The sequence below is a fragment of the Miscanthus floridulus genome, chromosome 5, assembly GCF_019320115.1.
Source record: "Miscanthus floridulus cultivar M001 chromosome 5, ASM1932011v1, whole genome shotgun sequence".
Lineage (NCBI taxonomy): Eukaryota > Viridiplantae > Streptophyta > Magnoliopsida > Poales > Poaceae > Miscanthus > Miscanthus floridulus.
The window spans coordinates 52,842,463-52,867,745 of record NC_089584.1 but is presented as its reverse complement, the minus strand read 5'-3'; the positions used below and the strand labels follow the sequence as shown (position 1 = coordinate 52,867,745).

At 43.0% G+C, this 25,283-nt stretch overlaps 2 protein-coding genes across 3 annotated transcripts; both read left to right on the top strand.

The window, feature by feature from the left end:
- Nucleotides 1-6,164: 6,164 nt before the first annotated feature.
- On the top strand, nt 6,165-10,423 carry LOC136449979 (uncharacterized). Its single transcript, XM_066450220.1, has 9 exons — nt 6,165-6,447; nt 6,566-6,684; nt 7,277-7,449; nt 8,754-8,847; nt 9,213-9,324; nt 9,452-9,540; nt 9,887-9,972; nt 10,068-10,132; nt 10,227-10,423. The coding sequence occupies exons 1-9, from the start codon at nt 6,228-6,230 to the stop codon at nt 10,337-10,339; spliced, it is 1,071 nt and encodes a 356-aa protein (XP_066306317.1). The 5' UTR covers nt 6,165-6,227; the 3' UTR covers nt 10,340-10,423.
- Nucleotides 10,424-13,954: 3,531 nt separating this feature from the next.
- LOC136452190 (uncharacterized) lies at nt 13,955-21,999 on the top strand. Of its 2 annotated transcripts, none has more exons than XR_010758766.1 (9): nt 13,955-14,259; nt 17,971-18,086; nt 18,460-18,632; nt 19,794-19,887; nt 20,095-20,206; nt 20,299-20,387; nt 21,021-21,106; nt 21,484-21,616; nt 21,711-21,794. XR_010758766.1 is itself a non-coding variant. In XM_066452829.1 (9 exons), exons 1-9 carry the CDS (start codon nt 14,094-14,096, stop codon nt 21,818-21,820), a joined length of 1,011 nt encoding a protein of 336 aa, XP_066308926.1. In that variant the 5' UTR covers nt 13,956-14,093; the 3' UTR covers nt 21,821-21,999. The 2 variants fall into 2 exon arrangements, 1 of the variants encoding a protein (XP_066308926.1); XM_066452829.1 differs by having other exon boundaries at nt 13,956-14,259; nt 21,552-21,616; nt 21,711-21,999.
- The last annotated feature ends 3,284 nt before the right edge of the window (nt 22,000-25,283 follow it).

Here is a 25,283-nt window from a genome sequence, read left to right as displayed (position 1 = left end):
CCTCATCTGCTTGGACACGCTAAACAAGGCATTTGGAGCAAACAGCTCTGTGGCCCGCTCTAGCACTTCATCCTTCGTCAGCCTTCCTATGCTCTCTCGGGTACCATCGTTGTCACCTTTGAAGTCATAGCATGGGCCCTCTCCTTGCAGGGCTGGATGAGGCGCACTATGAAGCTCGGCACCTCCTGTAAGACACTGGAAAGATATCCTGAAGATACTATGAGATCTATTAGGATACGTATGATCCTATGATTCCTGTAATCTATTATTACTTTCTGGTTATCTCCTAGATCTAACTGACTTGTAACCCTGCCCCCGGACTATATAAGGCGGGCAGGGACCCCCTCCAAATACACGCAATATCATATGATAGCCAATACAATCCAACAGACCATGGGAGTAGGGTATTACGTCATACTGACGGCCTAAACATGTCTAACTTGTGTGTCTCTGTTGCCTTCTTATTCTCGATTACACGTATCTCTGCCGATCAATCTACCTTCGTGGGATACCCCTTAGAGGACTACCGACGATATTCTGTCAACACTTATGCATTACTTGTTACGAATCAATCTCATGGATTTTCAATTGAAGTCATCTTACATTATCTGTAATCTAATGTTTTACTCATTGAATTTCACAAGAAGGTATGAAAACTATGTAAGCAGAACATGTTGCTGATGGGCAGCAACCAATGACTAGTGCTGATGTTGTTTGCAAGGTCCTCTACATCTATTAGGGCAAGGCCCCCTCCCATGGAAGCGGCAACAACCTTTTTTGAAGAATGCTGGTATCCAGACAAGCTCCACCAGAACAGAGACATCAGTAGAGAGAATGCTTCAGAAACAGCTTGCTGCTAAACAGGAAAGTTTTGCTACCCTTGTTGATCAAGTGGATGAACTGAAGATAAAGACAAAAAAGATTGAAAGGGAGCTTGAGGAATACAAGAAACGGCAATAGGAGGAGTACAACAATCTCCGTAAGCTATGCACGCACTTTAGCTCTTCTGGTAACTCTTAGTCTTCAACTCCCGTGGCCTGATGCAGTGAACATTTGTGGTATGATGTGTGGACTCATGTGCCGGTTTGATGTGAAGACTCGTATGCTGGTTTGATATGGTGATACTCTATTAGTGGTTCACTGCTGACATGTGAAATGTTAATTGTTGTTATTTGATTGCTAGGCTAAATAGTTATGTACTCAATCTATGCAGTAGTGATGATCTCAAATTACTTCTATGATGAATTGATTGTACTCCATGTGGTAGAACTAGGACAGGCCACGTGATCAAATAAAAATGCAACACGTGGATGAACCAGTGTATGACATGTGCAATAGCTAGGACTCGACACATAGGCTATTAAAATCCAACACATGGAAGAAAGTCGTGAAGCCACATGGCCAAAACGTGGACAGACAGCACCATCACACGTGGTCGAATAAGAAACGGCCACGTGGACTAATAAAAATACGACACATGGTCCAATGAAGAAGTGACACGTGATCCAACCGCAACATGACATGTGTGCCAATAGAAAACTAACATGTGGAACAACAGGGACCCGACACATGGTCCAATAAGAATCTGATACTTGTAAGAACCAGAGATGGCCACATTGTGTAATAAGAAGGTGACACATACCCGAACCATCTCAAATGCAATCGGCTATAGCATGTACACGTAGGCTATAGCATGTACACGTGGAAAGCATCTCCAACGAAAGCGCCCACAGTGTGGTAGCCCCCTGCCACGTATGCCAAAATAGTTCTATGATGGTCTGTTTTTCGTCACAGATCAAGACACTTCTATGACGATTTTGTCAGATTCGTCATAGATGTGCAAGTGTGATGCGACTTCTATGATGAACCATTTTTCGTCATAAATTCGTCATAAAACTAAAATTATGACGAATTGGGCTCCTTCAGTGATGAGATCTATTCGTCATAGAAATGGATATTTCTAGTAGTGATTGTTAATTGTGTTCATAAGTGATAAACTCTAGTTTGTGGATGATGCTTACCATGCATGTGCAGGGGGTCTCTAGGGGTGTTTAGGTAACATACAGGACTAGTGATTGTTAGGTTTTAAGCTTTAGTTAGCAAGTGCATCTAGTGATTTGGCAATAAATCATGAGAAATGAGAGATAAATTCATGAACTTGGGCATGGCAGCTTATCTTTGAGATGGGGTGACCTCTAGGCCACCAAGATAAGACATCGGCTCTTGCTCATCCTTGCTTCCAAGCAAAAGACATGAATTTAGGCTTCTTCATGATTTTCTTGCAAAAATCCATAGAAATGCATAAGAGAGAATCCAAGAGACTCATGAGATGATTGAGCTAGAGATGATCTTGGGCTTACACTTGAGATGATGGGTAACTACCAAACTTCATCTTGCACCCATGCATAGAGAAACCAAGAGTTAGAGTTGGGGGAAATGATTTCAAGAAATGAGGAGAGAGTGATCTTGAGCTCACCATAGGTGGAGAAGGAGATGGAGGTGTCCATCCTCACCATGACATGGTGGAGCTAAGCTCTTCCTTGATCTTCTTCTTCTTCTTTTCTTTTTGTTCCTTCTCTTCTTCTCCTCCTTTGTCTCTCTAGTTCATCCTTGTTCTTCATGTGTAAAGAGGGAGGGAGAGAGTGGGGAGTCGATGGGTGGGTGTGAGAGTGAGTGGAGTTGGGCAGATTCTGCTGGTTATCCTTACCATTTCGTGCTGACATGTGGGACTTAGGGGGAGAGAGATGGACATCTCATCAAAATTGATTCTGCTAGATAATTGGTCTGGCGGACTATCCGCTGAGACAACAGAATGTTCTACTAAAACACTGAATTTGGAGAATTTGATTTAGGAAGGGTTGGGCATTAAGGACATTGGTTTGCTTTAGGTGTTGATAATCACCTTCAAAGAGATTGGGAGGGTCACCTAGCCATATTCCTCGAGTCTGTTTTCAAAGTCAACTACCGATTGACTAGGGTTGACTCCTAGTTGACTTGGGTTGATTGGGGAGAACCAATAAGGTTAATTGGCGAATTTGGAGTCCTTGCCCCAGTAGAGAGTGCTAGGAACCTTTCAGAGATAATGATGAGGTGATTTGTGGGTTAAGAGGGACTGTGTAAGGTTATCAAGGAGGTTCTCGAGTAAGGTTTCATTTGAAATGACTTTGGGTTGTGACAGGATCTAAATCATGAAGTACCAAGGTGTTGGACATCTATACTACTACAATTACCCCAAGATACATCTTACAAATACATCACATGATTCTAATTACTATTTTACAAGTTTTATGAACTCTCATGTTGGTGTTGCTAGTCATAATGATAGTAGATATGTTGCATCGGCTAATATTTATGTTGTTAATGATCTTCATTATACACATCATAATTCTGCACATCGCGTTCGAAAGCCAAAGTCAATTACAAATTCTTTGAGTTTTAATGCTACTAGCAACATACGATATACATATTCTTACTCAGCGGCTAACCATAAAATATGTTCATGAATGAGAGAATTTACTATAACAAGAATAACTATCCAGTTAATCTATACCTAATAATAAAGAGGCGAAATTTTAGCCATTTTTGTCCATCCATTTTTTTTTTGGTTTGTCGTTCTCTAACTACCGGACAATAAAGAGTTTCTTCCGTCCAGACTTATACATATAACATGTGCCCATACGAGTTAGAATAGCGTACGTCTAAACTGACATGGAGTCCAATTATAAAATTATTGAGTTTCGCTGTAAGACACGGACACGTCTTCTATACACCAATAATATATATAATATAATATTAGAAAGACAAAATTTCTGCCTTAATTTTTTTGGTTATCAATTTTTTTCTGGCTCCTTATGCCGTGTTTGTGTCATGTTTCGTTTTGTTTTTCAGTTGGCTGTCGTCAGCTCCGTATCCATCCATGAGACAAATATCCCTTCTCCATCGACAAATAAAGGAAAAGAGACACGTGTGAGGAGAAAAAGGAGAGAAAAAAATTAAGAAAAAAAAAGGAATAAAGAATTAAGAAAAGTGTTTCCGTTTCTCTAATTCTTTTATTTCGGTCACCTCCCATCTCCTGTACGGAATCCCAGCTTCTATTTTTCTCCCTTTCCCGTATGGAATTCTAGAGTCTATTTTTCTCCCTTTTTTCGTGGCGTGAGTTTCTGCTTTCCGTTTTTTCTTTGTTTTTCGTTCTGTCCGTCCACTTCTGTTTTTCTTTTTTTCCTTTTTTCTATCGGTGCATTTCTGTTTTCTATTTTTCTCCCCTACACACCGGTAGTTTCTTCTTGAAAAACCAAGATTATTCTTTTATGGATCACCGAAGTTCCAACTAATCAAACCATAAACCAAAAGCTTGAGCACTTTATTGTCTAATCCCATCTAAATATGTATCTTTATAATTCCATCTAGGAAAGGTTGGCATGTGTAAAATCGATAGAGATCTTCCATCAGAATTTTGTGGATAGATACTAATTCTTGAAACATCGACAACTAACTTCTTGTCTATTTTAATCGAATGCTAGAATTACAGATTCAATAATGCTCTCCTCAAGGTGTCTGGATGGATGGACACGGATCCCCACTCCCGTCCGTGACATCCGTGCCTCTTCCGCCCAATATGCATGCTCTCCTAATGCTCCTCTCATGGCTTCTTCATCTAAAAAAACAGGATGCCGATTTCCCATTCTGTTGCTGCTCCTCGTGCTCTCCCCGACCTCGCTCTTCTCCCTGCTCCTGCTCCTCTCCATCCTCTGCCTCGGCTCCGCACCATCGCCGTCTCCCGCTCTCACCATCCCTCCTCCTTCTCCGCCGCCGATGGAGGAGAAGCAACATTAGCAGCAGGCTCCCGAGATCGCACGCCCACCGCCTCCCCTTCTCCAGCATACCGCGGGGACCGTGCCTGCTCGTCTTGTCGCCGGGAGCGGTGTAGCCGCTCTTTGGGGCCACGCCCAGCCGCCCACCCACTAGCATCCCCCTGCTTGACTCCGCGGCATCGAGCTCCGAGCTAGCGTTGAGCTCCGCGTCAACGAGCCTAGATGTTGCACTGGAAAGCATATATTGCAAGTGTATGTTTCAAATGTTTTAAATATTTCAGAGGTATATTGCAAGTGTTTCATATGGACGTTGCAAAACTAGATCGAGATGTTGCATATGTTGTAATAACTATACACGTATGTTTTAAGCGTCTGTTCTAAATATTTCATCTGTTTTCAGACGTATGTTTGCAAGTGTGTTTATCTGGATATTGCATCTGTTTCACACATATGTTACATGTATTTATATATGGATGTTGCATATATTTTGCAATGGTTTTTTCAAGCGTTTTCAGGTGTTTTTACAAGTGTTTCAGAGATATGTTGCAAGTGTTTTAACTATTTCGAACTTATGTTGCAAATGTTTATTTGGATGTTTAAAAAGTAGATCGGGTGTTGCATTTCCCTCCTCGCCTTTCTGCTGCCTCGCCTAAGTGTCTTCTCCTCTTCTCGATGCTGGTGATGTTCAGGCGGCGTGGGCTCGCGTGGGGGGCAAGGGGTGTGGGTGGGACGAGTCGTTCGAGCGGCGCGGAATTCGAGTGGGGCGGGGCGTGCGGCACAGAGCAGGTGTGGGGAGCTGCGTATGAACGCGGGCCTAGGGCCGGACGTCCAGACGCTAGCCTGACCGTTTCATGTTCTTTTGGTCCTCAATAGTTAGTCTGGAAACTCAATATTTAGTTAGTACCAGCGCACAGAGAGTATGAAAAGTAAAGTTTGATATATTTACCTCAATATTTTTGTTCTTTGCAACAAGAGAAAACAAATAAAATGGTTTTATTTTAATTCAATATACGGTTAATAGAATATTATCATGTCATTGCCAACATTAACTCATATTACGAATGTCATGGTCATCATGAATAGCACAAATTATAGATTTTAATTTTATAGAATATGTAAAACATAAATAGACACTTGCTATTTTTGTCTTTATTTTTCGTTATGTTTGATAGTTTTTTTTTCTTCCATTTGGCTAGTTACTCTAGATTCTTATACGATGCACCGTATGCTAATAGAACAGAGGTGCGCTCAGAATTGGCTGTGGGAATCAAAACAACCCCCAACGCCTATGGCCATCGGATAACGTATAGGATCCGCGTTCCAGTAGCACAGGAACGGCGTGTACAAAACAAAACGCCCCCTGGCCTGGGCTTTTCCATTTCTCCACCGTCCACGAGACGCCGCCACGCCATCGGCATGGGCGGAGCCGCACGACTGCTACCGCTTCCTATTGCCCAACTCCACTCCCACAACCACTTCCACGAATCAACGTCTCTTCCCTATCTCCACGCTGCCGCACCTGTCGCCGCCGCCTCCGCCCTCTTTGCCCCCCGCCCCACTCCAAGCCCGAGCGTCCGCGTCTCCCGCCCGCGCCGCCACGCCGCGATGTCCACCGCCGCCGATTCCTCCTCCATCGGTAAACCCTCCGTCTACCCAATGCCGCCGCCCACTGGCGCCTCTTCCGGAATTCGCCTGATTGACCGACTCCTGTTCTGTTCTCGTGTAATTATTATTTCCCCGTTGCATGATGGCAGGAGTATCGGGTGATGATGCAGCGGTTAGCTCGCTCTCGCCCGAGGGCATCGGCAACAACGATCTGCTCATCGTTGGGCCGGGCGTGCTCGGCCGGATCGTCGCCGAGATGTGGAAACAGGTTGCTACTCATTGAATCTGATGTAGATTATCAACGTCGCCCCTCTGTTGAGCGCAACTCGTCAACAACTTACCAACGGGCATTGGACACATATATTGCTTTTATTAATTATTATTCAATTTGTCCTGTTCTAAGCTAGGCCACGTTGAGTTCGAAACGAAGGAATGTCGCCTGATAATACTTTTTTTTACCGCCCAGTCACCAAATAAAACTGAAGTGTTGTAAGAATAGTGCAATTCTGAACTACATGCATATAGAAATAATACTTGTTAATAATCGGATATTTTGAACTAAAGGGTAGGAGATAGTTGCTGCAATTAATTTTGTTTTCATTCAGTTAACTACAAGTCACTGCCTATAAAAATAAAAATCAATCATTTATTTTCCATATCTGCTAACATTTCTTTAGTGGTACTGCAAAGTACCATCAGCACTGTGATTCTGGCAAATCTTAACCTAATCATCTTTTGGTGGAGTGTCGTGTCCTTGTGATATCTTCTTTACATTATCATTATAGTACTGATTGTAAATTTAAATTTCTTAACGGGTCAAATACTGTAAAGCTTAGTCTAATTAAGAGCTTGCCTTATAGGAATATCCAGGTTGCAAGGTTTATGGCCAGACTGCAACCACAGATCATCACAGTGAATTGACTGACATTGGTATCATTCCCTCCTTGAAGGGGTCCGTACCGGGTCCAAAATTTCCATATGTTATTTTCTGTGCTCCACCATATCGTTCGGAGGATTATGCTGGTGATCTGAGGTAAATAATTGTAAGCTTTCAATCATAATTGCCTCCTTTATTCATGTTGTATGCCAGAAAAAAAAAATTGAAACTCGTTGCAAGTTCTTTCCTTTCCTCAGCTCCATCTCCATCCCCTGCTCTTAGATTAGAGATCTCCGTAGTCCATAGTTGAAAGTTGTAAGAGCATCTCCAATAGTTCCAAAAATAAAAATGGTAAATCAATGAGTTTTCCAAGTGGATAAAAAAGTTAGGAGCACATTTGTTGGGTTTCTCCTACCATTTCCAAAATCTCACTCCTAAAATATAAAAGACAATTTTGCATCAGGAATCTCGGACTATTTCCAAATCATCCCAACCAATTTTATACTTTTTTCTCTCTGTACATTTGCATTGGTAACTTTGTCCTTACTCCTTATTCTTCCTCACATCCTTCCACTTCCAGATTGGTCAATCGATTTTCCGTGCGTGTATATTTCTGCGCGATTGGATTGATTTTCCCAAGTGCGGAAAGATTGGGAGATGAGATACAGAGTTGTTGGAGAGCATTTTTTTCAATCTTGCCAAAAATCAAGATTGGGAGTGGGTTTTGAAAACTCTTGGAGATGTTCTAATGCATGATTGGCTTCTGGGTAACATGCATCTAGAAAATAGTGCATAAATGTTTTATACCTTGGATTTCTACGGCTTTGGGCATTTATTCTCTTATTGAATTTTGTTTAAACTTTAATTGAATTTACTAATTTAGTACAAGTTGGTAATCTTTTATAATCCGACAAGACTTTGTGATGAGTTAGATAATAAAAACACATAGAACTTTGCAAGGCTTTGGATGAAATGTCAATGTTGCATGAATGAGATGATATGCCAGCCCCCTCGTGCCACGGGCAGTATCTCTGCCACGGATCTATGCCTGCTTTCTGACACCACATGACCCCATAGCCACCTGGCTCTTTCCAATCGACCAGTCCTCTGCTGCCTGTGGTCGGGGCTTCCCCACCCACTCATCGATGCTGCGGACTCACCACCTGCCACTGCTGGTTGCCGACCTCCTGCTATGGCATCCCTCTAAGCCCAGGCAGCACACCATACCCCGATTACCCTCTCTCCTGAACTCAACATCATGGTGGAAACTTACAGGATGCCAATGACTGGAAGGAGTGTCGTTTCAGGCAATTGATGTATAAGAAGTGTGGAAAAAACATTGATGAATGGTTCAAGTGTCCTTGCAGTCAAATATACCTTGCTCTGTCTTACACTTTAAACCTACTAGTGTCAGGTCCCAAGGACATGTAAGACATCCTTATACCAGATGACATGTGCAGAGTAGCAGCTACGAATTGGAATGGAGAAGGCTCTTTCCTATTCACCTCGAGTACTGCCGTGTATGACTGCAGTGACAATGGATTCTGCAGTGAGGTATTAGTCCTATGAGGTTTGTATTATGCAGCATACAAGTGCAGAATTATAGTCTTTTGTTGGCTCCTGAACTTTGTGGGTGCAAAATCCACTCCATTTTTGTTGGTAGTATATGCGGTATTGCACTATTATTTTCTGCTAATATTGCAAACAGAAACGTTTGGGGATTCATATAGAAAAAAAAACTGAACATTAAACAAGAAAAAAAGATTGGTTTTCAGGCTGGTAACATGCTGTTTTGTGGTTGTTCCACTTTTCAATGTTCATCTATTTGCTTGGGCTTTGCAACAATTTTCCAGACTTCCAGCACCAGCTCTGTCTTTCTTGATTTCATTTAACCTTTATATTCTTTTCTGCTTGTGTAGGATTCTCCTTGTGTACCGATTGGTCAGAGCCCTCGTACTGATGTGCTTCTAAAAGCTGAAAATGTTGTCCTTGAGGCAGGGGGCTGTGTTCTTAGGCTAGTAGGACTTTACATATCCTCACTGACATGATTTTTTTGGCTTCCAACCTTAGTGTTCTTACTTCTTAGATATAAACATTGCCTGATTCCTACTGAATAAATTGGGCAGAACTGATGCAATATTCCTTGACTTCCATTACAAATCAGATCGAGGTCCTCATGTTTACTGGTTGTCAAAAGGAACCTTGGATGTGCGTCCTGATCATATACTCAATCTGATACATTATGAAGTAAGCGCTGGTACTTATTTATGGTTGTATCATAACATGGACTAGTGGATTGTACGCTAGATGTTTGGGGTAAATCTGAATCCGTAGTTACCAATTTAGAGCATAGCCTTGGATGCAACATGTACTCTGAAGTGTTAATTTGTGTTATCCCCCCATTTAACAAAACATGTATCCATACTGTAGATACTAAGTTTTCTTTTAAAAAAATTCAACCATTGCACTGATATGACTAGATCCCTTTCTTGATTACATCTATCCTTTCTTGATTACATCTATCTGATTAATATGTCAGGATGTATGTTTATGTGTTTTGCATTTACAATTTTCTGCCTTATGTTATTTACAGGATGCAGCCTCTCTTGCAATTGCCATCATGAAAAAGAGATTACGGAGCCGCATCTTTGTGGGCTGTGACAATGAGCCTCTTTCCAGGTCACTGCCAAAGTTCATCTTCTTCAGTTTCCTTTCTTCCCACCAACAACGATTTTGCTGCAAATACTTGTGTGCTGACAACTTTGATGCTGCAGGCTAGATATTATGGACCGTGTCAACAGAAGCGGGAAATTTGACACACAGTTTCAGGGCTTCACTGGTTAGTCAGTCATATACTAGCATTCTGGCTGCTTTCATGAATTCCCATTAAATCATTTGCACTCTTAATTAACATATACATCTTCATGCTGCAGGGACTGATGGTCCGCTGGGGAAGAGGATGGAGAACTGCAAAACTCGGGCAGAGCTCGGATGGCAGCCCAAGTATCCGAGCTTTACAGAGTTCCTTGGTCTCAGCAATCTCTAACTTTCATGTGATGTCGCTAACTACTTGTGATTAAAGATGAATATACCGATACATAAAAGAAATGATGACGGATTTGAAGTGGAATGTTGGTTGCTCATACTGCAGTTTTTGGCTATCTTTTGTTTTCTTCTGTTAAATCATGTAAAGCATTGCATCATGGTGTGGCATGTACGTAAGTTGCCTTCTATTCTCTTTTGTTAACTCATGAAAGCATTGTACCATCTCATTGACTCCGATACTTGTTAATTGTTTCCATGGCTTCAACCCTTCAACCCATCGAACCATTCTTTACAACTGTTCAACACTCATCTCAGAATTCAGATGTTACAAATGTTCAACAGTCTGTCTCGATGTCTCTCTAGAATTGTAACAAAATTCCTAATGGCCTTTTTTGATGAGAAGTAACAAGTTTTGATGAAAAATTTGTCTCCTAGAGGAAATTTCGATTTTCTAACAAGGGGCCTTTAGAATTCCAATTTCCCACAATTTTTTCTAGGGTGGAAGGATTGTTACAATTTCAGTAGTCAGCGCCGAGGGGCTGTTTGGTTCAATACATAGGGAAAAGCTGTGAACTCATGACGTGTGCAGGCAAAATCATCCAACACAATGCTGTTGCATAAAAATTAGGAGCCAGGTGCCTATGGCTGCTCCGTGGAGCTAACTAGTTGTTAGTCCGTATGTTTGGATCTTGAACTAATTGTTGGGTTCTATAGATAAGAATTATTTGTTGGCCCCTAATAGTTGTGTTTTATGGGCTAGTGAATTAACAGTTAGTTGGAGCTTTGGCTAAACTTTAGCATACTCACAAGTTCTTCTGTTTGGATCCTCTAGAACTAAAGTTTAGCTAACTAGTCGTTAGTTGAGGGATCCAAATAGAGCCTATTTGAAGTCAGTTTGGCATTGATGTCAACTCTAAAGAATTCAAAATCAGACAATCTCCCTACGCTAGAAACCATGTTTGCAGTGGCGGAACCAGGGGCACGCAGGGCCGTGCCCCCCCCCCCCCCCCCCACCCCACACACACACACAAAAGCACAGTAGATGTTATTTAATACCTATGTAAATATTTGAATTTATAGCACAAAAAACATTAATTTTCACTCATTTTTTTATTAAAATATTATGATTTTTGTTATAAATAATGTAAAAGTTGTTGAAATATATAATTATATATATTTTATCACACTAAAAAATACGATCATATTTGTCCGGCTTCCCTTAATCAAAATCGCTGATTTTGCCTCTGCATGTTTGGTTCGATACCGGGTAGGGCAAGGCATTGATCTCAATCCTAGGAGTTCCAAAATGGGTGTGTAATTCTCAAACAAAATAAAAAAGATAGGACACCCAGCAAAGTGAGAAAGTTTGATATTTGACATTCAATTCGCGCCCAATTCACACGTCTTTCAAAATATTATACGATTTTCACTCTTTTCTCTTATTTTTATTTTTCTCTCTTTTCTTTTTCATCATGGTCTGACGAAGGGCCCAAAATACTCCCGTCTAATCTTTTCGATGTGGGTGTACGAATTGGAGATTAAAGTAAGTGTAGCGTGTGGATCGGAGCCAACCTGCCCCGCTGCAAATTGTCAATTCCAGTATGAAGGTCATTCGGGTTCTGCTTTGTGTATAATCTCTACACCTAAAAATGTTTCAAAGGAATCGTTCACCAACAGAACTAATACTATCCCGCGGCATCGTCCACCCGACTATCCTTGTCGCGCCCCACAAAACTAAAAAAAAAACTCGTCATTAGCACCCTACGTACATACGCGCGGCTACTAAAAAAATGATTGCAAAATGCGAACCGGTCACAGATCAGTTGGTTGAGTTCCATGTGGTGGAACCTGCAACCGAGTTTAAGTACTCGACTTGGTACATGTGCTCGTATTTTCTAGATATATTTTAGGATTTAACGGCGCTATGGGTAGACAACGTCCCAATCGATAGTGAGGCACCTATGGTGACTTCGTGAATCTCAAGATCTGCTGGTTTAATCCTTCGAAGGTTTTCATAGAGTTAGAGTTTGTGTACGTGTGTTTATAGATATGAGTATGTATGTCTATTATAAGCGTCTATGTTATATTGTATAATTTTAAAAAAATGATTGCAAAACCGGAAAGGCCTCGTCATCATATCAGCCCACCATAATTCGACTCCACTCCGGGTGCATTTGCTCCGATTGCGTACCGGAAGGAATGGTTGTGATGAGCGCCTGCTAAAATCTTTTTTTTTAGTCTATGTATGCACTTCTCCACATGCATTTGCTGTTGTCGATGGTGTTATTGGATAGTTGGACTCTAGATAAACGGGCATGAGGAACGCAAGGGCCATGGTGGCCGGTGTTATTTTTAGTAATATGATTGGCATCTTAATTTTGGGTCCTAGGTACGATGTTGTGCTGACACTTTAGCATGCGGCACCAAAACTGTACAAACAGAACATCGCAAACATCCGCACTAAGTATTATTTTTTTAATAGTACAACACACATTTAGATTTGAATTATCAGTTTTTCCCGTTGCGACGCATATATATGATCTATTATATTTATAAATGCATGCTTTTATGAAAACTCATGTAATATTGATGAGTGGCTAAAACCAAATGTTGACAACATCATGCTCAAATAATTATTTTTTGATAATAGTTAACACACGTTCAAACATAAATTATCGTAATATTATTTTGTTCCCGTTACAACGCACGGATTAACTATGTACTTGCGAATCACTAAATACTCATATATTGAAAAACTTATGCCCGAAGTATGTCCGCGAAAAAATAAATACTTACAAACTTTGTGTTGTGCACTATTGGACTACTTCATTTGCAATTGTAAACGTTTGTTCAAGGCCTATGTGTAGCACCATCGGAGGCCCACAGACTGCTAGGCCAATTGAACTACTCAATAGCAAATCCATGGTCCATGGTCTATGGAAGCAAAGGCACATATGGTCCTGCCTTGTCATAGCCTCCGGAAACGTGGAACATGGTCAAAATTCTCGTTTCAGGAACATCTATGTTCTCAATTCGGAAATATTTATGTTCCCACGTGATAAAATAACACTCTAATTCTAGTTTTTGTTCCATGTCCTCATTCGCTTATAGAAACATTAATGCTAAGTGCCTTGCCACTAGCGGCCGCACCAGAACAACTCCTCACCATCTCATCACGAAGAATATCTGTGGGAGCCAAGGCGAAGGTGGCCCTCCTTGCCTGTTAGTCACGTAGGCGGCGTGATGTGCGGCTAGTCTACGCCAACGAGGGAGACGCTGCTCGCCCCTGCCGATCCACACGAGAGCTCGCCAACGCCGACGCCATGGTGCCTTGCATTGTTCTGTTTTTTATATTTTGGATTTTTTTCTTCTCGGATCTTGTATCTTTTGTCTCCATTTGTTGTGTCTATCTATGATCTAAGAATCGATGATTTCCTGTCTTCGGAGGGACGTAGGGTGTTGTTTTGGGTGACGACTGGCCGGTACCTGGATGAACGGGGCAAGACCGAATTAGGACAGGATCGACCGGAGCAGGCTGGGATTGAGGCCGGTACGGTATGATGGCTCTCTTTACCGGGTTATAGGTGGTGGAACCGGATATACCTCCCGTTTCGGGCGGTACCGATACGGAATCGATTGGTAGACCCCGATTCCTGGGACTCGAACTCGATCCACACCATCCATCCGACCATCCTCCCCGTCTACTCGTTCCTCACCGTCACACTGTCGCCGCCGCGACCCCGCCGGCCGACGAGATGAGAGCCGCCGCTGCGGCCTCCTTCCATCTGGCACCCGCCACGAACCCGGCCCATCGCCGAGCCTCCACTGCCGACTCCTGTTCCCTGAAACCTGCGCCGTCTGCCCGGCTACCTCGCCTCCGTTTGCTCGCCCACCGCGCGCCTCTCGCCCGCGCCTCTCTCGGTAACCGTCTCACCGCCCCCTGCCCTTCTCATATGCAGCTTCTCTTTCAAATTTGCGACGCTTGTCATGCCTTCGCCTTGAATTGACCAATTTGTCACGCCCCGTTGCCGCCGGCGATCACCGTCGACGTGAGGAACACGAGATCAGAACGACAGAGGAAAGATTCCTCCTGCCGAGTTTGTATTGTCTGAAAAATGCGATGCCCTCCAGAGTTTCACGGAGATGGCTTAATACAGACGGGTTCTGCCCTCAGGCCCACACGTCGTAGACGTTGCATTACATAAACGATTGAATACGTGATCATAGATAGATAACGCCATCCAGCGAGTACGCCTCCTTCAGGTGGTCATCGTCGTGGGCTTGACAGCTCCCCCCACCGAAGTGCCTGCTTGCCCCCAAGCAGGTGCATCCGGAAAGCGATGGTGCAAGACGTTGTAGTCTTCCTAGGTGGCCGACGTCGGTGGAAGGCCGCTCCATTTCACCAGGACTTGAGGAACAGCGGTTGCACCCTTCTTGACCAGGCGGCGCTCGATAATGACTTCAGGAACCGCCGCGGCCGCCTCAATATGTCAGTAGTGACCGGTAGTTCTGAAAAGACTGGGGAGAAGTCAGGAACAAATGACTTGAGCTGGGAAATTTGAAATACCGGGTGGATTTGACTACTCTGAGGTAAATCCAACCGATAGGCCACTTTGCCAATTTTCTCCAGGATGGTGTATGGCCCATAGAACTTGTATGCTAGCTTGGGATATGGTCAGTTGGCCACTATGGACTGTGTATATGGTTGGAGCTTTAATAGCACTTGATCGCCCACCTAGAACTGGAGATCTACTCTTTTCTTATTAGCCATGACTTTCATCCTATTCTGAGCACTAGCCAAATGTTGCTTCAGAGATTGAAGATGGAGCTCACGGTTCTCAATGATTTCAGCAACAGTTGGTAATGTAGCAGGTGATAACAATGGTGTGGCGCCCACTGTTGGTTCATAGCCATAGAGTGCTTTGAAAGGAGAGCAACCGAGGGAGGAGTGGAATGTGGAGTTGTACCATAGTTCTGCTAGGGAGAGCCAGGACTTCCAGGTTCTAGGAGCATCTTGAACTGAACACCTCAGGTACATTTCTAAGCACTGGTTGATCCTTTCGGTTTGCCCATCTGACTGTGGGTGGTAAGCTGTGCTGAGGGCCAATTTAACTCTGTAAAGCTTGAAGAGTTCCTTCCAAAAAGCACTGACAAAAATGGTGTCCCTATCAGAAACAATGGATTGTGGTAACCCATGTAACCTGACCACATTGTCCATAAATATCTGTGCTATAGAGGCTGCTGTATAAGGGTGTTTGACTGCCATGAAATGTGCATATTTGGTTAATCTGTCCACTACTACAAGAATGACATTGTAACCTTGTGATTTTGGAAGGCCCTCTATAAAGTCCATAGATAGATCCATCCAAACTCCCTGAGGTAATGCTAAGGGTTGGAGTAAACCTGCAGGATGAGTGTTGGAGTGTTTGGCATGTTGACAGACATCACACTGTTTGATGTAGCTTTCCACAACATGTTTCATCCCTTTCCAAGAAAAGTGATTTTTCAGCCTCTGATATGTTGCAGCAGTGCCAGAATGTCCACCTATAGCACTGGAATAAAAACTAGCAATAAGGAGAATGTAGCTTAGTTATGGTGTCTGATCAACCCATTATCAAGACTATACCCTGCTGGATCAGGGCTAGTAACTGCCAACTGTTGAAGCAATTGCTGAGCTCTAGCATCTGTTGTATATGAATTGAGGACCTCCTGGACCCAATCAGGCTTCACCAAGGATACTGCCTGTAAGGTGTGGAGATGTGCAACTCTAGACAAAGCATCAGCAGCTACATTCTCCTTGCCCTTCTTGTAGACAATTTTAAATTGAAGTCCCATAAGTCTAGTCATGGGCTTCCTCTGCATTTCCGAATGAAGATTTTGCTCAGCAAGATAGGACAAGGATTTATGATCAGTTAAGATGGTGAATTCTTGCCTCTGTAAGTAATGTTTCCATTTCTCCACTGCCATAATTAAGGCTAGAAACTCTTTTTCGTAAATAGATAGCTTCTGATGTTTCTCTCCCAATGCCTTACTGAGATAAGCAATGGGCTGTCCAGATTGCATAAGAACTGCTCCAATTCCTTCCCCACAAGCATCGGTTTCCACTATGAAAGGTTGCTGAAAATTTGGCAGTGCCAGGACTGGAGTAGTTGTGGGAGCTAATTTGAGATTATCAAAGGCTTCTTGGGCTGTTGGGGGCTACTGAAATTGCTTGTGCTTGAGTAAGTTGGTGAGTGGTTTGGCCATAATTCCATAGCCCTTCACAAATTTTCTATATTAACCTGTTAGGCCTAAGAAAGCCCTGAGTTCTGTCATAGTTTTGGGTTGGGGCCAATGTAACATAGCATGAGTTTTCTGAGGATCAGTAGCTACTCCTGCAGCTGAAATGATGTGGCCCAAATACTCTAGCTGTGTTTGAGCAAATGAACATTTGGATTGCTTTAGGTATAACTGATTGGTCTGTAACACTTCCAAAACTTGTTCTAGATGCTTCAGATGCTCAGTGAATGATTTACTGTAAATGAGGATATCATCCAGAAAGACTAACACAAACTTCCTCAGGAATGGCTGGAGAATTTGGTTCATGATGCATTGAAAGGTAGCAGGTGCATTGGTCAGGCAAAAAAGCATTACCTTGAATTGATAGTGGCCATGATGAGTCTTGAATGCAGTTTTATACTCATCTTCTGGCAACATTCTGACTTGATGGTATCCTGATCTCATATCCAGCTTAGTGAAGTATTCTGCTCCCTCTAACTCATCCAAAATTTCTTCAATGATTTGGAGAGGAAACCTGTTCTTGATTGTTATCTCATTGAGTTTTCTATAGTCTATACAGAACCTCCATGTCCCATCCTTTTTCTTCACCAGCAGTACAGGAGAGGCAAAGGGACTGTGACTGTGTGTTATCAGCCCAGACTGCAGCAACTGCTTGACTTGAGTTTCAATTTCAGTCTTGTGCTGTGGAGAGTAGTGATAGGGTCTGGCATTGACCGGTATAGCTCCTGGTAGGAGTGGGATAGAATGGTCATAGCTTCTTTGTGGTGGTAAGGTTTGAGGGTCCTGAAACACTGTTTGATATTTGGTCAAGATGGTTTGCAGGTCAAGGTTGGTAGGTTCGGGGTGAGGTTCAGAGGTTTGCTCAAGCATAAACGATTGAATACGTAATCATAGATAGATAATGCCTTCCAGCGAGTACGCCTCCTTCAGGTGGTCATCGTCGTGGGCTTGACACAATTGGATTAAATGCTATATCATTTCTCGGCTCTGTTACGAACTGCTGCTAATAGAGCTTGACATCACAACAATTTGGAAGATGTATCTAATCCTCTCAAGCTACATGTGTGTTGGATGCCCACACCCTCTGTTTCCGATGGAAATGAAGGATTAGCTTGTCACTCATGCCGTTAGAAGACTGTAGTGCTGATTTCGATAGGCGCCAGGTTGTACTAGTAGCTATAATCAATTTCGTGCCATGTATGTATGTTGCAATTTTTATTGATTGCGACGTGCTCAAAGTTGTAACTTGCAAAGGTTCCTGTGTTATGTTCTTTATTTCCAAATCAGGAAGTTCACAGAGATGATTGCTATTATTAAACTTTTCTTTCTTTTTTCTGTGTTTGCGGCTCGCAGGGATATCTCATGATAAAGGGTCCGACATTTCTGACCCCAATGTTGTTGGCCAGATTGATTTACTGATTGTGGGACCTGGTGTTCTTGGACGAATCGTAGCTGAGAAGTGGCAAAAGGTATTCCTAGCTATTATTGATATTTCTGATATATTTACTCGGCTCCTCAGTCACCTTAGCATTGAGAATCGTGCACCAGAACAGCTTGAACAGCTTACTCAACCTATGATTTTACTGTTCAAATCAGTTTTAGATCTTTCCTGTTGATGTTATGGAAAACTATTGATCATTGGTTTTCAAGCGCTCTTTAAGAAATGCCAACAATTTCTTTATGGAAAGTCCTGATTCTTTTTGGAATGATCCCCTTTTAACCAAACATTTCCTTTTCTGAACCGGGCTAGGGGATGAGAAATATGAGGCTAAATTCTTGGGAGAAATCAAATTTTAAAGCTATGCTGTAAGGCCTTATATTATAAGTATTTCCATCCTATAGGAGCATCCAGATTGCAAAGTTTATGGCCAGACTGCAAGCAAAAATCATCACAGTGAGTTAACAGATCTTGGCATCATCCCCTCATTGAAAGGCACCACTATTCATCAGAAGGTTCCACATGTTATTTTCTGCGCTCCCCCGTCCGGTTCAGATGATTACCCTGGGGATGTCAGGTACATGAGTGCCATGATAATGATGATGTCATCAATGTATTTCAGTTTTCCAGTGCCATATTTTATCATGTACTTTGTTCACTACTAATGATAATGGTAGAAATGATCTGGCTTACTCCTTTTTTTTGGAAATCATGAAGCTCTCCAAATCTGTGTTGTTCTATTGCATTACGGTACATAACATTTCTAGAAAAAAAAAGGACCATCGATACCAAAATCCGTTTTGAGGTGTGTTAGTCTGTTTAGGTTGAGATTTCATATCCAAGTCAAACTTGATGGGGATCTGGGCACTATATCTTAGTTAAGTATCAATGGGGTCAACCTGATTAAACTGATGTCTGATGGCAGTGAATGCATTGTATGTTTGTTGACAGCCATAATAGTGGCATAGATTACAAAGAAACATGAGCATATGTTTAGTAATAATTGTTATTGGTGACTAGCATGGTGGTGTAAGACTAGATGCAGCAGTGTTTATGCTAGAGCTGATAGCAGATGTGCCACCATCACAGTATCATGCATAGTGACAGAGAACGGGGGTGTAAAACATGGTTGATTTCTCAATTCTTGAGGCAGGACCTGATGATCTCTTTTACTTTAGTTAGGCTAATATAAGTATACTCAGATGAAAGTATGAAAGATGACTTTACATTCTCATATTTCGGTTGCAACTCATCCCTGAATTTACCAAGTGTATTATACTTGAAACAACTTCCCAGTTGGCGATAAGTGTTTTTGGGTTCATGGACCAACGAAGGTAACATGTCGTCTTGTTAGCAACTAAGGTAACATATTGTGTTTGGCTATGGCTATCATGGAATCTAGGTGCTGTGTTTTATCTGGTACTTGGTTGGTGTTGTCCGTAAGTATTTGTTTATGCTAACAATGAATGAAAAAGGGCTCTTCACTATTTGTAGAATCTAACATTCTAGCTGGTTAATCACGTGGATACTATATAATGATGGGCATTGCTAGCTTTATTTAGTGTCAACACATCTGTGCATCAAACCATCACCATTCATAATCCATACTTGGCTGCATTTTGCCACTGTTGCATGTGAGTCTGTTATGAATTCGTCATTCATCTTTCTTCCACTAATTAAATTATATCTTATGGAGTGTGGACATGTGATGTATCCTCATTTCATAAAATACGTGCAGATTGGCAGCATCAAATTGGAGTGGTGAAGGATCTTTCCTGTTCACATCAAGTACAGCTCTGTATGACTGCAGTGACAACAGCATGTGCAACGAGGTACTAAGACTTGTATTCTGCAGGGATCATATTTGTCTCCACTATTTTCTCTGGCTCTTTTGGGTGGGTACAAGTTGGGAAAATTTTAAAAGTAACCAAAAACCATGTTATGCATCCTTATCTATATTTTAGTTGTCAGTTGGAAAACTTTGCTTGTCCTGCTTTCCTTCTTTTTTTTGATGTATTAACCAATGTTTCGTTGTGCAGGATTGTCCGTCAGTGCCAATTGGCAGAAGCCCTCGTACTGATGTACTTCTAAAAGTGGAAAATGTTGTTCTTGAGGCAGGAGGCTGTGTTCTCAGGCTAGCTGGACTTTATATATCCTCAACTAATGCTTAGTTGTTATGAACATAAACTCTTACACATTACTATCGGTGAAACTGGTTAGCATTTCCTTGACTTGGACACACAAGATAGACAGAGGTGCTCATGTTTTCTGGTTGAGGAAAGGAACTTTAGACACACGACCAGATCATATCATCAACCAGATTCATTATGAGGTAAGATGAGCTACAGATTTATTTTAGTTCCAGTGTTGCACACCTTGTTTATAGTTTCTCAACTCATATTACCATCTGATGGTTGAGCACTTGAGCTTATTTATGTTATGCCCAAAATCTGTAAATGGATGTACCTACAATTTCTTTACATAGCCTTGCATTTGGCTCAAACAAGCTAAGCAGAATGCCTGTTATCCCTCAAATGTTGGTAATTTTAATATTGTACTTATTTATGAAATACAAAAGCATATGTTTTCAAAACTATATATGTAGCCTATAAATCCTGAAGCTTATATTATTGTAGTCTATGAAGCAAGTTGAAAAAGTGATTTTTGTTGGTTTGTTACTTTAGATACTGCAATGCTATCTAATTAGAAGTTTCTATATATCCACTTAATTTAGTTTTACCATAGTTTGATGCAATCCTAGCATGCCTGTGAATGCTTTGGTTCCCTAGAGCTGTTGATATCTTTACATATTCTTAAGGTCTTTTCCATGTCAATCACATGTGATATCTTTACATATCCTTAAGGTCTTTGCCATGTCAATCACATGGATGGGTGTGAGTAATGTATAGGTTGTTCCTTAACCAACGTTATATTATAGTGGTTATACATGTCATATTGTTGCCAGGATGCTGCTTCCCTTGCAATAGCAATCATGAAAAAGAGACTGCGGAGTCGAATATTTTTGGGCTGTGACAACAAGCCCCTTTCCAGGTAAAACTTCTGGAGAAAATTTTGTATTTGGCCCTAAAAATAATGCTCCTTTCTTATTTGACATTGAAACTGAAAATATTAACCATGGAATGCCAGGACTGTAAAAAACTCTAGGGGTAAAACGGACTTTTCACATAGGACTTGACGCCGTTAACCATCCAAACTGACGGAAGTGTCAAATAGGAAAGAAAAACTCGAGTTCAGGACATATAGGAAAGATTTTCAGTTTCGATGTCAAATAAGAAAGGAGCATTATTTTTAGGGCCAAATACAAAATTTTCTCAAACTGAAAATCTTTCCTATATGTCCTGAACTCGAAATACAAAATTTTCTCAAACTTCTGACCTTGTTCAGATCGGTTTCTTTGTTTTGTACAGTCAGTTTTGCTGTGCAGTGTTACTCTTTTGGTTGGCCCAATTGAAAAGGGGAAAAAAAAACTTTGCAGGCAAGAAATAATGGATGCTGTTAACAAAAGTGGAAAATTTGACACGAAGTTTGAAGGCTTTACTGGTTAGTCTTGTACTACCTGCTATGGTTTCCTCATATTCTTGAGTGCACAGGCATTAGCATAGCTTAACTAATCTGAAATGTGTTTTAACTGCAGGCACTGACGGTCCATTGGGGAAGAGAATGGAGAATTCGAAAACTCGGGCTGAGATCGGTTGGGAACCAAAGTATCCAAGCTTCACCGAATTCCTTGGTATCAGCAGTTAACACATCCTCGCATACTGTTCAGTTATTCTGACTCAGCTGAGTAGCAACCGCGGTTAGATTGTACCATCGTCCTCGGTATTTTGATTCTCATACTATTTGAGTTGTGAACCAGACAAGATGCCACCCCACCCCTCCGGGCAATATATAATGTCACGTGAGTCGATTTGTCGATCATGAACTGCAAACTAGTTTTAACTTTTAAGGTCTGGTCCTCTGGCCAACAAGTTGATTTGTCGACTGCAAGTTCCTTTCAACGAACTGAAGCTTGGGGTCGCAGAATGGTTCCAGAGAACTGATAGTCAACTACAGAACAAACGAGCAGTCAACAAATTGTAGAACAAGTGCAGACTTTGGTTGTCCCGTTTGCACCAAGCTTCTTTAGTTGACTAGCGCAGTTCGCCACACCTCTTGCCATACCCTACCAACTTCGTAGCCAAGATTTGGCTAAAGAATGCGTGAACAAAACAGCTGCCATAAAAAGACTAGTAAAGTTTTGTAAAATGTGGTAACTGACTGAAAGGTTACAATGTTTTAGATCATCGGACTCAGCAGAAGGTTGAGGTGAAAATCATCCATCCATCCCATTTTAGACCTGAAGTGGAATTCCAAAACCCTTTGAAAACGACATTACGCCAATAAATCAAAGTCAAGAGTTTAGACCTGCGCCCATGGATGAGAAGTGCAGTTCAACCCTTGCGAAAGATGAGAAGTCCAAATGGTTCTCTGTTCTCGTCACTGACATGTGGGTCCTCACGCGCCATAGATCCTGCCGTCTCTGCACCGGCCTTTTCTTCTTGGACCTGCGCCCATGGATGGTAGTAAACAACTGGGTTGTATTTGTGTATCGTCCTCCCACTTTTGCGTCCCAAGCAACCATTTGCCTCCTTTCTCCACACTGAAGCAACTCTGTCTCTTCCTCCGGCCGGCCCCTCTCACTCACAGCCACAGACCCAGAGGGAGATCGACCAGGTGATCCACAGAGGATCAGAGGCGTGTCAGGTTAGGCCCACGCGAGCCCACCGCCATGGGATCGGGATCGTGCTGCTGCATGGGGTGCAACGGCGGCGACGATGACGGCGGAGGTGACGCCGCCGGCGCTCTGCTGGACCCCAAGGGGTTCCTGCTGGCGATGATGATCGCCCTGGTGCTCTTCATGCTCTGCCACGTGCGCCCGCCCCGCCGGAACTCGTACGTCGTCTACCGCTACTACTGATCGTCGATGGCCGACGCCGCCAGCCGCCGGCCGGCACGCTTCACGCTTGGCCGTGGAGCCAAGCTGAAGGTCTCTCTCCTTCGTTCCGATTCCTCCCCTCTGGCCGACCAGGCCAACAGCATGCTTCGGTAACTCGATTCTTGGTCCATCCTATGTAGCGGCACGCAATTAGCTGAGTTTTATGGTTACATTTTTTTAATCTTGCTTGGTCGGAATTTATATAACATAGCGTATGTCTTTAGCAGAAATCAATACACGTTTGATGTATATGATGTATCCAGCTGAGGCCTTATTTAGACGTGCATGTATTCGTCTCAATCCATATGTATTCAAGTGGATAGGAGTGGAATTAAACTAAGTTCCATTCCAATTCACTCTAACCTACGTGGATTAAATTAGATACACATGCATCAAAGAAGGCCTGAATTGGTCAATCAGAGAGAGAGATTGCACGGTAAACCTTTTCGTGTGTTCTTGGCCTGATATTTTTTAATTTCCTCACTTGTTCTGTCTTCTCTGTATTTAGGATATCAACAAGACAGGGAGATGGAGATCATATTTGTTCTGTTCATCTCTGTAGGGTGTAGGCATGTAGGATAGGTAGAACCAAGGTCTAGCTTATTATACTTTGAGGAGGATTCATCTGGTATGCTTTGTTCCGATCTGGGGACATGTACGGCCAGGCGGCAAAATCAAGATTGTTGGAGGCATTTGTGTCCTTTTCCTTCACAGAAAATAATCTTTGTTTCAGTGCGCACATAGTACAGCACACTGAGACAACAGAGAAATTATAATTAATTATTTAATGCACGAGGACAAACAACCACGGGACATACAAAGAGGCACGGTAAATAACCCACCTTTTAGTTAATTAATTTGATTTAATTATATTTACTGCAGGAGTTGATGTCCCAGTAAGGGCCTGTTTGGCATGGCTCCACTCCAGAACTCCAGCAACTCCAGCAAAAAATCCAGCCAAACACCTCAGCTCCAAAACTCCATAGAGCTGCCAACTCCATGGAGCTATAGTGTAAATGGGGGTGGAGTTTTGGAGCACCTCTTTTGCTGCTCCAAAACCCTCTCTTTTGAACCTCCTCGTGGAGTTGATGGGTAATTACCCACCAATGCCACTGATTACAGAAAAAACGGTTCGATTCTATTTTTCCGAGCCCCCCGCGCCGTGACTCCTCCCCGTCCGACCGGATTCGCGAAGGTCTTCGAGCATCTCCGTCGCCCGCTCGGCTCCAGCGCCAGGCCCGGGCACACCCCGTGGCTGCCGAACGACGGTGAGGGAAGCTGCAGCGGCGCATGTAGGGGCGGTTCGTTCCTCCGTGGCGCGCCGCTCCCCACCGCCCAGCAGCGCCCGCGGCCATTGCCGTGGGCTGAGTGCCCCGCGCGGCGGCACGACGGCGGCGGGGTGGTGGCGTCGGTGTCAGCCGCGGCGGGGTCAGGTCGATGTCCAGGATACCGCAGGGCAACACTGGGCTCTATGACCCGTCCATGGACCGCGACTCCTGCGGCGTCGGCTTCATCGCCGAGCTCTCCGCCGAGCCCAGCCGCAAAACCGTGAGTGCTTTCGCGACTATTGCACACGCTGCTTGGAGTTCATTCTTCCTTGCTGAAGCTTTCAGTAGCTCAGTCCTTTGTGCCAGTGTCCGTGTCTGAGTTTGTTTAGCCTGGTCCAGGACGCCCGCCAGGATCCGATGTAAACTTGATCGAAAGTTGGGCTAAGGTAAACGCCAACCAAAGCTTTTGCTCGACTCTGGAGTAATTTGTGGACCAAAACAAATGATGTGAAACCTACGCGTCTACTTACGTAACTAGTGTGTATGTGGCCAAACCTAGCTGTTCCGAGAGTGCACGGCCAGACTTCTCGCTCCTAGCGCTGCTATATAGCAGGTCTTGCTGACGTAGAAATCACAACGTAGAAAATAATTTTTAGCAACGGTTCAATTTTTTTTTGTAGGGACGGCTAGTGATGAAGCCGCCTCTATAGTGGCGTGCTCGGGTGCCCAGACACCAGCCGCCCCTACAAATGGAACAGCAGGGGCGGCTGGTGTTACGAGCCACCCCTACAAATAGGGTCTGATTTGTAGGGGCAGCCGCCCCTGAAAATGGTATTTGTAGGGGCGGCTGGTGATTGAGCCACCCCTAAAAATGGCCCCGTATTTATAGCTCCGATTTGTAGGGGCGGCTCAATCACCAGCCGCCCCTACAAATGCCCCCCATATAAAATAGATGCAGCACCTT